This window comes from Trematomus bernacchii, unplaced genomic scaffold, assembly GCF_902827165.1.
Source record: "Trematomus bernacchii unplaced genomic scaffold, fTreBer1.1, whole genome shotgun sequence".
Lineage (NCBI taxonomy): Eukaryota > Metazoa > Chordata > Actinopteri > Perciformes > Nototheniidae > Trematomus > Trematomus bernacchii.
This window is the reverse complement of record NW_022987798.1, coordinates 105001-117173: the sequence shown is the minus strand read 5'-3', so window position 1 is coordinate 117173 and position 12173 is coordinate 105001. Positions and strand designations below refer to the sequence as shown.

The 12173-nt window shown below is 48.1% G+C and overlaps 1 protein-coding gene and 1 long non-coding RNA gene across 2 annotated transcripts in view; one reads left to right on the top strand and one right to left on the bottom strand.

Moving 5' to 3' along the window:
• Positions 1–10627: 10627 nt before the first annotated feature.
• The window catches only part of LOC117497922, a 34007-nt gene continuing 32461 nt past the window's right edge, over positions 10628–12173 (top strand). Inside the window, exon 1 of the long non-coding RNA XR_004557509.1 lies at positions 10628–10843. This is a non-coding gene — a long non-coding RNA (uncharacterized LOC117497922). The remainder of the gene's footprint in view (positions 10844–12173) is intronic.
• LOC117497921 (RLA class II histocompatibility antigen, DP alpha-1 chain-like) overlaps positions 12133–12173 on the bottom strand; it is a 2964-nt gene continuing 2923 nt past the window's right edge. Inside the window, exon 4 of the mRNA XM_034149954.1 lies at positions 12133–12173. This exon is cut by the window's right edge and continues 120 nt beyond it. Within this exon, the coding sequence (XP_034005845.1) occupies positions 12172–12173 (2 nt within the window). The 3' untranslated portion in view covers positions 12133–12171.

The following is a 12173-nucleotide window of genomic DNA, read 5'->3' as shown; positions in this document are numbered from 1 at the left end:
GTTTGAGGCTTTCTGGCACCTGGTCCACCTCAGCCGTCTCTCCAGTTTGAGGCTTTCTGGCACTGGTCACCTCAGCGTCTCTCCAGTCTTGAGGCTTTCTGGCACCTGGTCACCTCAGCGTCTCTCCAGTTTGAGGCTTTCTGGCACTGGTCACCTCAGCGTCTCTCAGTTTGAGGCTTTCTGGCACCTGGTCACCTCAGCCGTCTCTCCAGTTTGAGGCTTTCTGGCACATGGTCACCTCAGCCGTCTCTCCAGTTTGAGGCTTTCTGGCACCTGGTCACCTCAGCCGTCTCTCCAGTTTGAGGCTTTCTGGCACCTGGTCACCTCAGCCGTCTCTCCAGTTGAGGCTTTCTGGCACCTGGTCACCTCAGCCGTCTCTCCAGTTTGAGGCTTTCTGGCACCTGGTCACCTCAGCCGTTCTCTCCAGTTTGAGGCTTTCTGGCACCTGGTCACCTCAGCCGTCTCTCCAGTTTGAGGCTTTCTGGCACCTGGTCACCTCAGCCGTCTCTCCAGTTTGAGGCTTTCTGGCACCTGGTCACCTCAGCCGTCTCTCCAGTTTGAGGCTTTCTGGCACCTGCGTCACCTCAGCCGTCTCTCCAGTTTGAGGCGTTCTGGCACCTGGTCACCTCAGCCGTCTCTCCAGTGGCTCTATTCCAGTTTGAGGCTTTCTGTTCTGGCACCTGGTCACCTCAGCCGTCTCTCCAGTTTGAGGCTTTCTGGCACCTGGTCACCTCAGCCGTCTCTTCCAGTTTTGAGGCTTTCTTGGCACCTGGTCACCTCAGCCGTCTCTCCAGTTTGAGGCTTTCTGGCACCTGGTCACCTCAGCCGTCTCTCCAGTTTGAGGCTGTCTGGCACCTGGTCACCTCAGCCGTCTCTCCAGTTTGAGGCTTTCTGGCACCTGGTCACCTCAGCCGTCTCTTCCAGTTTGAGGCTTTCTGGCCACCTGGTCCCCTCCGCCGTCTCTCCAGTTTGAGGCTTTCTGGCACCTGGTCACCTCAGCCGTCTCTCCAGTTTGAGGCTTTCTGGCACCTGGTCACCTCAGCCGTCTCTCCAGTTTGAGGCTTTCTGGCACCTGGTCACCTCAGCCGTCTCTCCAGTTTGAGGCTTTCTGGCACCTGGTCACCTCAGCCGTCTCTCCAGTTTGAGGCTTTCTGGCACCTGGTCACCTCAGCCGTCTCTCCAGTTTGAGGCTTTCTGGCACCTGGTCACCTCAGCTGTCTCTCCAGTTTGAGGCTTTCTGGCACCTGGTCACCTCAGCCGTCTCTCCAGTTTGAGGCTTTCTGGCACCTGGTCACCTCAGCCGTCTCTCCAGTTTGAGGCTTTCTGGCACCTGGTCACCTCAGCGTCTCTCCAGTTTGAGGCTTTCTGGCACCTGGTCACCTCAGCCGTCTCTCCAGTTTGAGGCTTTTCTGGCACCTGGTCACCTCAGCCGTCTCTCCAGTTTTGAGGCTTTCTGGCACCTGGTCACCTCAGCCGTCTCTCCAGTTTGAGGCTTTCTGGCACCTGGTCACCTCAGCCGTCTCTCCAGTTTGAGGCTTTTTGGCACCTGGTCACCTCAGCCGTCTCTCCAGTTTGAGGCTTTTTGGCACCTGGTCACCTCAGCCGTCTCTCCAGTTTGAGGCTTTTTGGCACCCTGGTCACCTCAGCCGTCTCTCCAGTTTGAGGCTTTTTGGCACCTGGTCACCTCAGCCGTCTCTCCAGTTTGAGGCTTTCTGGCACCTGGTCACCTCAGCCGTCTCTCCAGTTTGAGGCTTTCTGGCACCTGGTCACCTCAGCCGTCTCTCCAGTTTGTGGCTTTCTGGCACCTGGTCACCTCAGCCGTCTCTCCAGTTTGAGGCTTTCTGGCACCTGGTCACCTCAGCCGTCTCTCCAGTTTGAGGCTTTCTGGCACCTGGTCACCTCAGCCGTCCTCTCCAGTTTGAGGCTTTCTGGCACCTGGTCACCTCAGCCGTCTCTCCAGTTTGTGGCTTTCTGGCACCTGGTCACCTCAGCCGTCTCTCCAGTTTGAGGCTTTCTGGCACCTGGTCACCTCAGCTGTCTCTCCAGTTTGAGGCTTTCTGGCACCTGGTCACCTCAGCCGTCTCTCCAGTTTGAGGCTTTCTGGCACCTGGTCACCTCAGCCGTCTCTCCAGTTTGAGGCTTTCTGGCACCTGGTCACCTCAGCCGTCTCTCCAGTTTGATTTTTCAAATCAGCTGCTCTTCATTTTTTCCCCTGCTATATTCAATGAGTGATACAAATATTTTTGTCCACAAGTTCTTAATAAAACTGACACTGTTGGACTCTACTAATTTGACTGCTACTGTTACACCACTCAGACCGCAAGGGTATTATAGGTGTAGAAAACGTTCATTTATTAACTTCCACAAGGCACATGTGCAAGATGTCAGCATCTCAAACGATCTCAAAGCACAACACACAGACACACTTCTTCTGTTCATCTCCAGCATAAAACAATGATGAACCATCAGGTCATCTGCCCCCTTGTGGTATAAACATGCATGTGCAGGTAGACAACCTCAACCTTATGGGTGCTACACTACCAGAAATGAAATTAAGTACTTTTACTGTGTACTTTGCAGAGATGGAGTACTCGAGTCCGGGGCCCTTTCTCATGTCATCAAATCCCCCTCCTCGACTCCTCGACTCCTCGGTCCTCCGGTAGTGACCCGGAAATGAATTTCAGCGCGCCATGTTGAAGGACATCTCATTTCTCGAAATGCACATCGAGGACCGAGCATCGAGCGTTGAGGAGGCTCTCTGGAGGAGCTCTAACCGAGGAGAGAGGAGAGAGGAGAGAGGAGGCTCTCTGGAGGAGCTCTAACCGAGGAGAGAGGAGAGAGGAGAGAGGAGGCTCTCTGGAGGAGCTCTAACCGAGGAGAGAGGAGAGAGGAGAGAGGAGGCTCTCTGGAGGAGCTCTAACCGAGGAGAGAGGAGAGAGGAGAGAGGAGGCTCTCTGGAGGAGCTCTAACCGAGGAGACACTGATGGGTCCTCCACGGTCCTCCACGGCTCCTTCGTGGATGCATTTCCGGGAACCAGGGCTGGACTGGCCATCTGGCATACCGGGCATTTTCCCGGTGGGCCGACGTGCCTTTTGGGCCGACACGTCATTTTTTTTTTTTTCTGAAGTCCCGGCCCATAAGACGGGTAGATTGGCCCTCTGTTTAAATGTTTTTAGTAATTGACACTGGGCCGGCCCAATCAAATCTTTAATCACCTCCCCCTTTGGGCCGCTCGGTGTGCATCATTAAATCACGCCCCCAGGAGGTGAGCCGGCCGTTGAAGCCAAATCGCCTTTTTTTTCGAGAAAAAAAAAAGTTCGAGTTAGAAATGGAGAAGGCGAAGGCGAAGACGAAGGCCAAGCGAAAAGGGGGAGCAGAAAAATTGCGGGCAAGAAAAAAAGCAGGCCCTTCGTGCTGATGTTGCCGCTTGTGTCAAAATAACCGACATGTTTAGTACAGGTGCAGGTCCATATTCAGCACCCGTGGCCGATATTGGTGGTGAGGAAGATGATGAGAGGGAGAGAGATCCGCGCGAGTGGGGAGAGGGAGGAGAACTCGCGGTAAGCAGAAGCTAAGAAAATTAGGAAAAGATTATTATTAAGGTTATGATACTCTGTAGTTCTGGAACCCATTAATATCCCCTTGATGAAGCACTAATAAGACACATATTATAAGAGAAACATTCGTTAGCCTACAAGCTAGTAAGCTGGCTATTTTAGGTTTTCCCTGGCAAGTTAAAATATAGCTTAATGGGACTCTGATACGTTGTCTCATTGAAAGAATGTCATTATTTTGTTAACCACCATTCATGAACAATTACTGTCAGCTGGCAGCTTGTTTTGTTTAGTTTATTTACTTAAGTGGTTATAAGGGCAACAGTGGTCTTTTGGGACCTGAACAAAATGTTTATAGTCAGCTTTTTGTGGTAGTTTTGATTGACAATATATAGAATGAATAATATAGAAATAGAAGAAAAAATGTAGGCACACATGTAGTTTTGACCATTAACTGTGTGGTATTGTTATGTCAATGCCTATTTGTATGGACCTCTATCAGGGACCAAAGAGGTCACCTGCATCCTTTTTGACTCTCCCAAAGCCCCCCAACTACACTCACACATGCAAACAGACACACAGACACACACACACACACACACACACACACACACACACACACACACACACACACACACACACACACACACACACACACACACACACACACACACACACACACACACACACACACACACTGGACATAGTGCCCCTCTCCACAACAAGCATTCATTTTAGTTATTTCAGTCTAGTATATAAGTTACTTTGTGTGTACAGTATATATATACAGTATATATATCTTGCTAGTTGTGTACTTTTGTAATTTATGTGGGATTTCTGTCAAATGTTGCTTCAACTCTCTTTGTAAATTTAAATCTGTCTCTTTCAAACCTATTCTCAGGAAAAAAAATAAAGACAGTGGATAGTATTTTTGGTTAAACCTGTGTTCCTTCAGTTCTGTGTGCTCTGTGAGGTTCTGAGAAACCAGCCGCCTAAGACTTGCACTATAGTCCCTTGCGTGCGTCAATCAATCACATTTTATTTATATAGCCCAATATCACAAATTACAATTAGTCTCAGAGGGCTTCACAGTGTGTACAGGTACGACATCCTCTGTCCTTAGACCCTTGCAGCGCTCAAGGAAAAACTCCCCAAAACAGACCCCACAATTAACAGTGGGAAGTAGGAAGAAACCTCTGTGAGAGCAACAGAAGAGGGATCCCTCTCCCAGGACGGACAGACGTGCAATAGGTGTCGTGTGTACAGATGAAAAAGGCAATACAATTACAGCGATTAAAAAAAGGATGGAAAAATTAAATGAAAGCGTCAATGTATATAAAAAGATGCTGTCGACTCATCCTGTAGACTCATCTGGTCCTATCTCTATTGTGTTGTCATAGAAAGGGGAGGCAGGGCACTATAGGGTCCCCCCCCCCTAAATTCACTAGAAGTCATCATTTAAGGGGTTATTTTTAAAACTTTTCTTCTGGGGGGGGCATACCCCCCCAGACCCCCCTATTAGTGCTCGGTCACTGTTCGCTTTGTGAGAGGGTTTGAAGGTCTAATTTCTAATGATTGATAGTTACACATACTTGTGGTATGTATTAGTTTTGTTTGCCCCTGGTACGTAAAAAGGATAATAATAGCGTTTTTTAAAATTATACTGAGTTATTCTTCTTGTCAGGAACCGCTACTATTCGTTTGTTTTATGGATTTGGGCCGGTCTGGGTCTAAATGCCAGGGCCGATTTGCTGTCCCAGTCCAGCCCTGCCGGGAACAGAGATGTTTCAAAGAGTCGTGACGTACGGCCGGACTGATCTCAGCCAATCACAGCTCTGCATGCATCCCCTGGATATTATTTTATTAACTGCTTTCATCGCGACGCGATGTTTCCAGAGAGAACAGCTGTGAGGTCCGTGCAGAAAGCAGAGCAGTGTGTATAATATATATCACTCAGTATAACAGGCCTACTCTCTTTGCTTTAGTTTAGTAGATATCTACAAACTAAGAGTCCAGATGTTTCTAAAACCATTTAGTGCTTCACAAAATAAAATACACAACGGCTGTAGCCTGATGATATGCTTTAGGAGCTGTAGGTGCGTGTGTGTGGTGTAGGTGTGTGTGGTACAGTGTGTAGGTGTGTGTGCGTGTGTGGTACAGTGTGTAGGTGTGTGTGTGGTACATTGTGTAGGTGTGTGTGTGGTACATTGTGTAGGTGTGTGTGTGGTACATTGTGTAGGTGTGTGTGTGGTACAGTGTGTAGGTGTGTGTGGTACAGTGTGTAGGTGTGTGTGGTACATTGTGTCGGTGTGTGTGGTACAGTGTGTAGTGTTAGAAATTAAAATCAATGTTTAATAGCATAATTAGTCTAAAATATATCGCCAGTTTAAAAGCTGTTTTATTGTGAAAAAACCCGGAAGTTCTCATAAAATCTCAATGCCAAGCTTTTATTCTGAAAATCCTTCATATCCGGTCAGTATGTAGCATGTCGCTAACAATGTTTTAAACTAACTATTACAGCTGCTTATAAGGTATTAAATAGAAAGTCATGACAGAGATAAGGAGGAGAAAAGGTTTAAGGAAGTAGGCAGGGAATACAGAATGTTGAAGTCCTCTGTTTTACGCGATGTCGAACATCGAAGACCGAGAAGGACGTTCCCCCTATCTGCACAGCGGGAGGGAACGAGGAGAGGATAAAGGAGATCGGGGAGGGGAAGACTTCTTCTTCGCTGCAGCCTCACGAGAGACATCACCGGCTTTGTCTTTTCCCCTTACCCTCTGCTTGTTGTATCATCGTGCCATTTAATTAAACTCAACCAATTTGAACCTTTTCGGAGACTCCATTAGTCTCTTCATTCTAAGCTCCTCTCCTGGGCGCGAGAACATCGAATACTTCAATAGTAGGTGTGTGTGGTACAGTGTGTAAGTGTGTGTGGTACAGTGTGTGTGGTACAGTGTGTAGGTGTGTGTGGTACAGTGTGTGTGGTACAGTGTGTAGGTGTGTGTGGTACAGTGTGTGTGGTACAGTGTGTGTGGTACAGTGTGTAAGTGTGTGTGGTACAGTGTGTGTGGTACAGTGTGTAGGTGTGTGTGGTACAGTGTGTGTGGTACAGTGTGTGTGGTACAGTGTGTAGGTGTGTGTGGTACAGTGTGTGTGGTACAGTGTGTGTGGTACAGTGTGTAGGTGTGTGTGGTACAGTGTGTGGTACAGTGTGTAGGTGTGTGTGGTACAGTGTGTGCGTAGATGCAGCGGACAGACAGGTCTCAGTTGGTTTGGTGTCCTCTGCTTACTTTTAATACTTGTAAATAAAACTTTTGGCCCGTCATTTATTTCCCTCATTGTAGCGACTAGAGAGGGGAGAGGGGGGGGGGGGATATATCCAGTCTCTGATAGGGTTACGTTATTATGAGAGTGCTCTGTTTGATTCTGAAATTGTATATATTTATATAAATATATGTGTGTGTGTGTGTGTGTGTGTGTGTGTGTGTGTGTGTGTGTGTGTGTGTGTGTGTGTGTGTGTGTGTGTGTGTGTGTGTGTGTGTGTGTGTGTGTGTGTGTGTGTGTGTGTGTGTGTGTGTGACCTCATCTGTAGCCTGTTGTCTCATTACACCGCACTGTGAATGAATGAAAGTAAATATAGAAGTGGTCATGAACACATCTGTCCATCAGACAGAGGGCTGCTGTGCCTCCTGTCATCATTAATGGACGTCTCTTTAAAATGACCGCTCAGAGGAGAGGAGTTCTCATTTCTCTAACCGCCTGCTGCTTCCCCTCCTCTCTCCTCGGCTCCCCTCCTCTCCTCGGCTCCCCTCCTCTCTCCTCGGTTCCCCTCCTCTCTCCTCGGCTCCCCTCCTCTCTCCTCGGTTCCCCTCCTCTCTCCTCGGCTCCCCTCCTCTCTCCTGGGCTCCCCTCCTCTCTCCTCGGTTCCCCTCCTCTCTCCTCGGTTCCCCTCCTCTCTCCTCGGTTCCCCTCCTCTCTCCTCGGCTCCCCTCCTCTCTCCTCGGCTTCCCCTCCTCTCTCCTCGCTTCCCCTCCTCTCTCCTCGGTTCCCCTCCTCTCTCCTCGCTTCCCCTCCTCTCTCCTCGCTTCCCCTCCTCTCTCCTCGGCTCCCCTCCTCTCTCCTCGCTTCCCCTACTCTCTCCTCGGTTCCCCTCCTCTCTCCTGGGCTCCCCTCCTCTCTCCTCGGCTCCCCTCCTCTCTCCTCGGTTCCCTCCTCTCTCCTCGGCTCCCCTCCTCTCTCCTTGGCTCCCCTCCTCTCTCCTCGCTTCCCCTCCTCTCTCCTCGGTTCCCCTCCTCTCTCCTCCTCTCTCCTCGGTTCCCCTCCTCTCTCCTCGGCTCCCCTCCTCTCTCCTCTCTCCTCGGCTCCCCTCCTCTCTCCTCGGTTCCCCTCCTCTCTCCTCGGCTCCCCTCCTCTCTCCTCGGCTCCCCTCCTCTCTCCTCGGTTTCCCCTCCTCTCTCCTCGGCTCCCCTCCTCTCTCCTCGACTCCCCTCCTCTCTCCTCGGTTCCCCTCCTCTCTCCTCGACTCCCCTCCTCTCTCCTCGGTTCCCCTCCTCTCTCCTCGGTTCCCCTCCTCTCTCCTCGGCTCCCCTCCTCTCTCCTCGGCTCCCCTCCTCTCTCCTCGTTTCCCCTCCTCTCTCCTCGGCTCCCCTCCTCTCTCCTCGGCTCCCCTCCTCTCTCCTCGGTTCCCCTCCTCTCTCCTCGGCTCCCCTCCTCTCTCCTCGGCTCCCCTCCTCTCTCCTCGGTTCCCCTCCTCTCTCCTCGGTTCACCTCCTTGAGTCCTCCGCTCGCATCTCCTGTGGGTGGGACTAAGTCTCGAGGATAGGAGTCGAGGAGGGGAGTCGAGGAGGGGAGTCGAGGATGGGAGTCGAGGATGGGAGTCGAGGATGGGAGTCGAGGATGGGAGTCGAGGATGGGAGTCGAGGAGGGGAGTCGAGGAGGGGAGTCGAGGAGGAACATTTGAAGACATGAGAACGGGCCCTGGACTCGGACTCGAGTGCCGATTTTCGGGACTCGTGACTCGACTCCGACTCGCGCACTGATTGACGCGACTCGGACTTGGACTCGGACTCGGACTCGTGAATTATCGCGTACGCTGACTTGGACTCGGACTCGGACTCGTGAATTTTTCCCCCCATGATGACTCGGACTCGACTTGTACATTGACGCTCCGACTTGGACTCGGACTCGGACTCGAGCAAGTTTTCTATGGAGTCTGATGTCCTCTATCCTGGCGTGTGCACCGGCTGCGAGGCGAGTTCACGTACTGGGCCCCGCTATTCCAGTCTAAAGATGTCTAGAGACACACCCCGCATCGTGCTGTATGCTTTCACACATTCTGCTTCCACATTGGAAAAGAGCAGCAAAATGCTCTATGTGGAAACAATATTGAAGAGAAGGCTCCGTAACACATTACTCTAAACATCGAGTTCAGACATATAGGCTGAACACTATCATCAGAGTAACGTCATCTAATCAATACATAAAGATTCAGCCGATAACACGAAAGCACACGGCTACTTAGCATGCAGAATGACGTCATGTTGCATGCTAAGTGACAGGATGAAAGCAATGTAGAGGAGCAGCTACATTTCAACACATATATCCACGAAGATTAATACATGAAGACTTGGGACTCGGACGTGACTTGGACTCTTCTTAGGTGACTCGGACTTGGACTTGGACTCGGACTCGAACACAGGTAATGATGACTCGGACTTGGACTCGGACTCGACTACGATTTTAAAATCAAATATCCAGTCGTTTTTTGTTTTTGAATTTCCATTTGTGAAAAGAAAACCCAATGACCAAAACATACACTGACCAAAGACCAAGACTCATGTACAACAACTTCCTTACTTGCAATAAATCAGCACTAATTAGAGGGTTATTGAGGAAAAACTCAACTAATGGCCTATTACTTGTAGAATATGGTCATGTAGAATAACGCATTAATAAGTGTTGTATAATGACTAATAAAGAGCCAATAAACTGCTAATATGCATGTTAATGAACAACTAGTTGATGCTTAATTTGTGTACCTTAATATAAAGTAATTTAATATAAATAATATAAAATGTGTATTTGTACACATCACATGAACCTTAGTATGTAATATGAAGTCATGATTCAGTCTGATGTCTCTCGCTGCTGTGGTGAGAGTACAGTGATAAACATCCAATCGAATTACACATTTATACAAAGTGTAATTCATATATTGCACTGCTTTTGTGAACCTAAGACTTTGGTCACCAAATCTAAAACGCCCAAATTGGATGACATGAGTACATTTGTTTTTTCACAAGAGTTTTGAAGATTTCCAGAAATCGGATGTCAAATGTTCAGCTTCAGAGCTACTGATCTCATCACACAGTGCTCTGGTGAGTGACTTTATACCGAGAGCAGAGACTGTCCTGAACATTTTGATATGACACATGGGGGGCCATGTTATAACAAATACATTTAAAAGGTGATCTAAGGAGACACCCTAACACAGCAGAGTTCATCTGTTTGCATCTTGCTAATTATTTATCTATCATATGACATTTACTCGTCTTGCACTATTTCTATTTTATTTGTATTCTCTTGCACTATTTTATTTGTTTTATGTTTATGTCCTATATTCATGTTGCTCTGCTGGAGGAGGACTTCAGTTTGTCCTCATCTCCACTGCAGCTGCTACATGACGATGAAGCCAGAGTGTTCTGTCCTCACTCACTCAGCTGTTAAACACCATCCCAGTTTTAGTCTGTAACTTTACTCCAAGAAGGCTTTAAGTTCCCTTTCAATCTTAAGTTACCCTTACTAGTCCCCAGAACAGACAGGTCCCAGATCCCAACCCTTAACCCCAGCCCTTAGGCAGCCCAATGGGGCTAACACAAGCACACCTTTAGAACAATCAGATAGGGTTCATTCCTAGAACACATAGAGAGAGTATATGAAGCCTGGGCTGAGAGCCAGCTGTTTAGCACTTAGTGTGAGGGTCATAGATCCCCCACCTGGCCCAATCCCCTTCCTCTACCTGTGAGTTAACCAATGAGGACACTGGAGGTGGTCTACATGTGAACATGATGATAAAGACACAACTAAGAGAAGCTCAATCTTTATTTAAAACAGGTTTCATCACAAGGTCATTCAGAGAGTTCAGGGAACATCAGGAAACAGTTTCAGACAGGTTTCATCACAAGGTCATTCAGAGAGTTCAGGGAACATCAGGAAACAGTTTCAGACAGGTTTCATCACAAGGTCATTCAGAGAGTTCAGGGAACATCAGGAAACAGTTTCAGACAGGTTTCATCAGAGGTGTAAACAAAAGGATCACAGCATTATTATCAGAGCTAGAACCAGCAGAGCCTGTCTTCATCCTGCTGCCCTGCGTCAACATGCCTTCAGGCCACACACATGGTCATCATTCAGACTGCAGCGTGAGCACTGAAGTCACTCTGAGCCCCATTGAACATCAGGAGAAGGTAGAAAAGGGCTCTCTAAGGAATATAAGAAATGTAACTTCCACATCTGTTAGACATATCGTATCCTGAAGACAACAAGAGACGAGTGATGAGAAGTATTTTTATTCCTATTGGTCAAAACTGATTACATTTACTTTAGAAAAAAACTTAAAATACAGAAGTGTGGTTATCAAAGTAAGGGTTAAAGCCTCTGTGGGATCATGTGATCATGAGATCATGAGATCATGTGATCATGAGATCATGTGACCATGTGACCATGTGACCATGTGATCATGAGATCATGTGATGATGTGATGATGTGGTCATGTGACCATGTGACCATGTGACCATGTGATCATGAGATCATGTGATGATGTGATGATGTGGTCATGTGATCATGAGATCATGTGATCATGTGATCATGTGACCATGTGACCATGTGATCATGTGATCATGAGATCATGTGATCATGTGATCATGAGATCATGTGATCATGTGACCATGTGACCATGTGATCATGAGATCATGTGATCATGTGATCATGTGATCATGTGATCATGAGATCATGTGATCATGTGATCATGTGACCATGTGACCATGTGATCATGAGATCATGTGATGATGTGATGATGTGGTCATGAGATCATGTGATCATGTGATCATGTGACCATGTGACCATGTGATCATGTGATCATGTGACCATGTGACCATGTGATCATGTGATCATGAGATCATGTGATCATGTGACCATGTGATCATGTGATCATGTGATGATGTGATCATGTGATCATGAGATCATGTGATCATGTGATGATGTGATCATGTGACCATGTGACCATGTGATCATGTGATGATGTGATCATGAGATCATGTGATCATGTGATCATGTGATCATGTGATCATGTGATCATGTGATGATGTGATCATGTGATCATGTGATCATGTGATGATGTGATCATGTGATCATGTGATCATGTGATGATGTGATGATGTGATCATGTGATCATGTGATCATGTGATGATGTGATCATGTGATCATGTGATCATGTGATGATGTGATCATGTGATCATGTGATGATGTGATCATGTGATCATGTGATCATGTGATGATGTGATCATGTGATCTCCTCAGGTACTCAGGCTGGAGGCTGAGGGTCTTTCACCCTGAACTC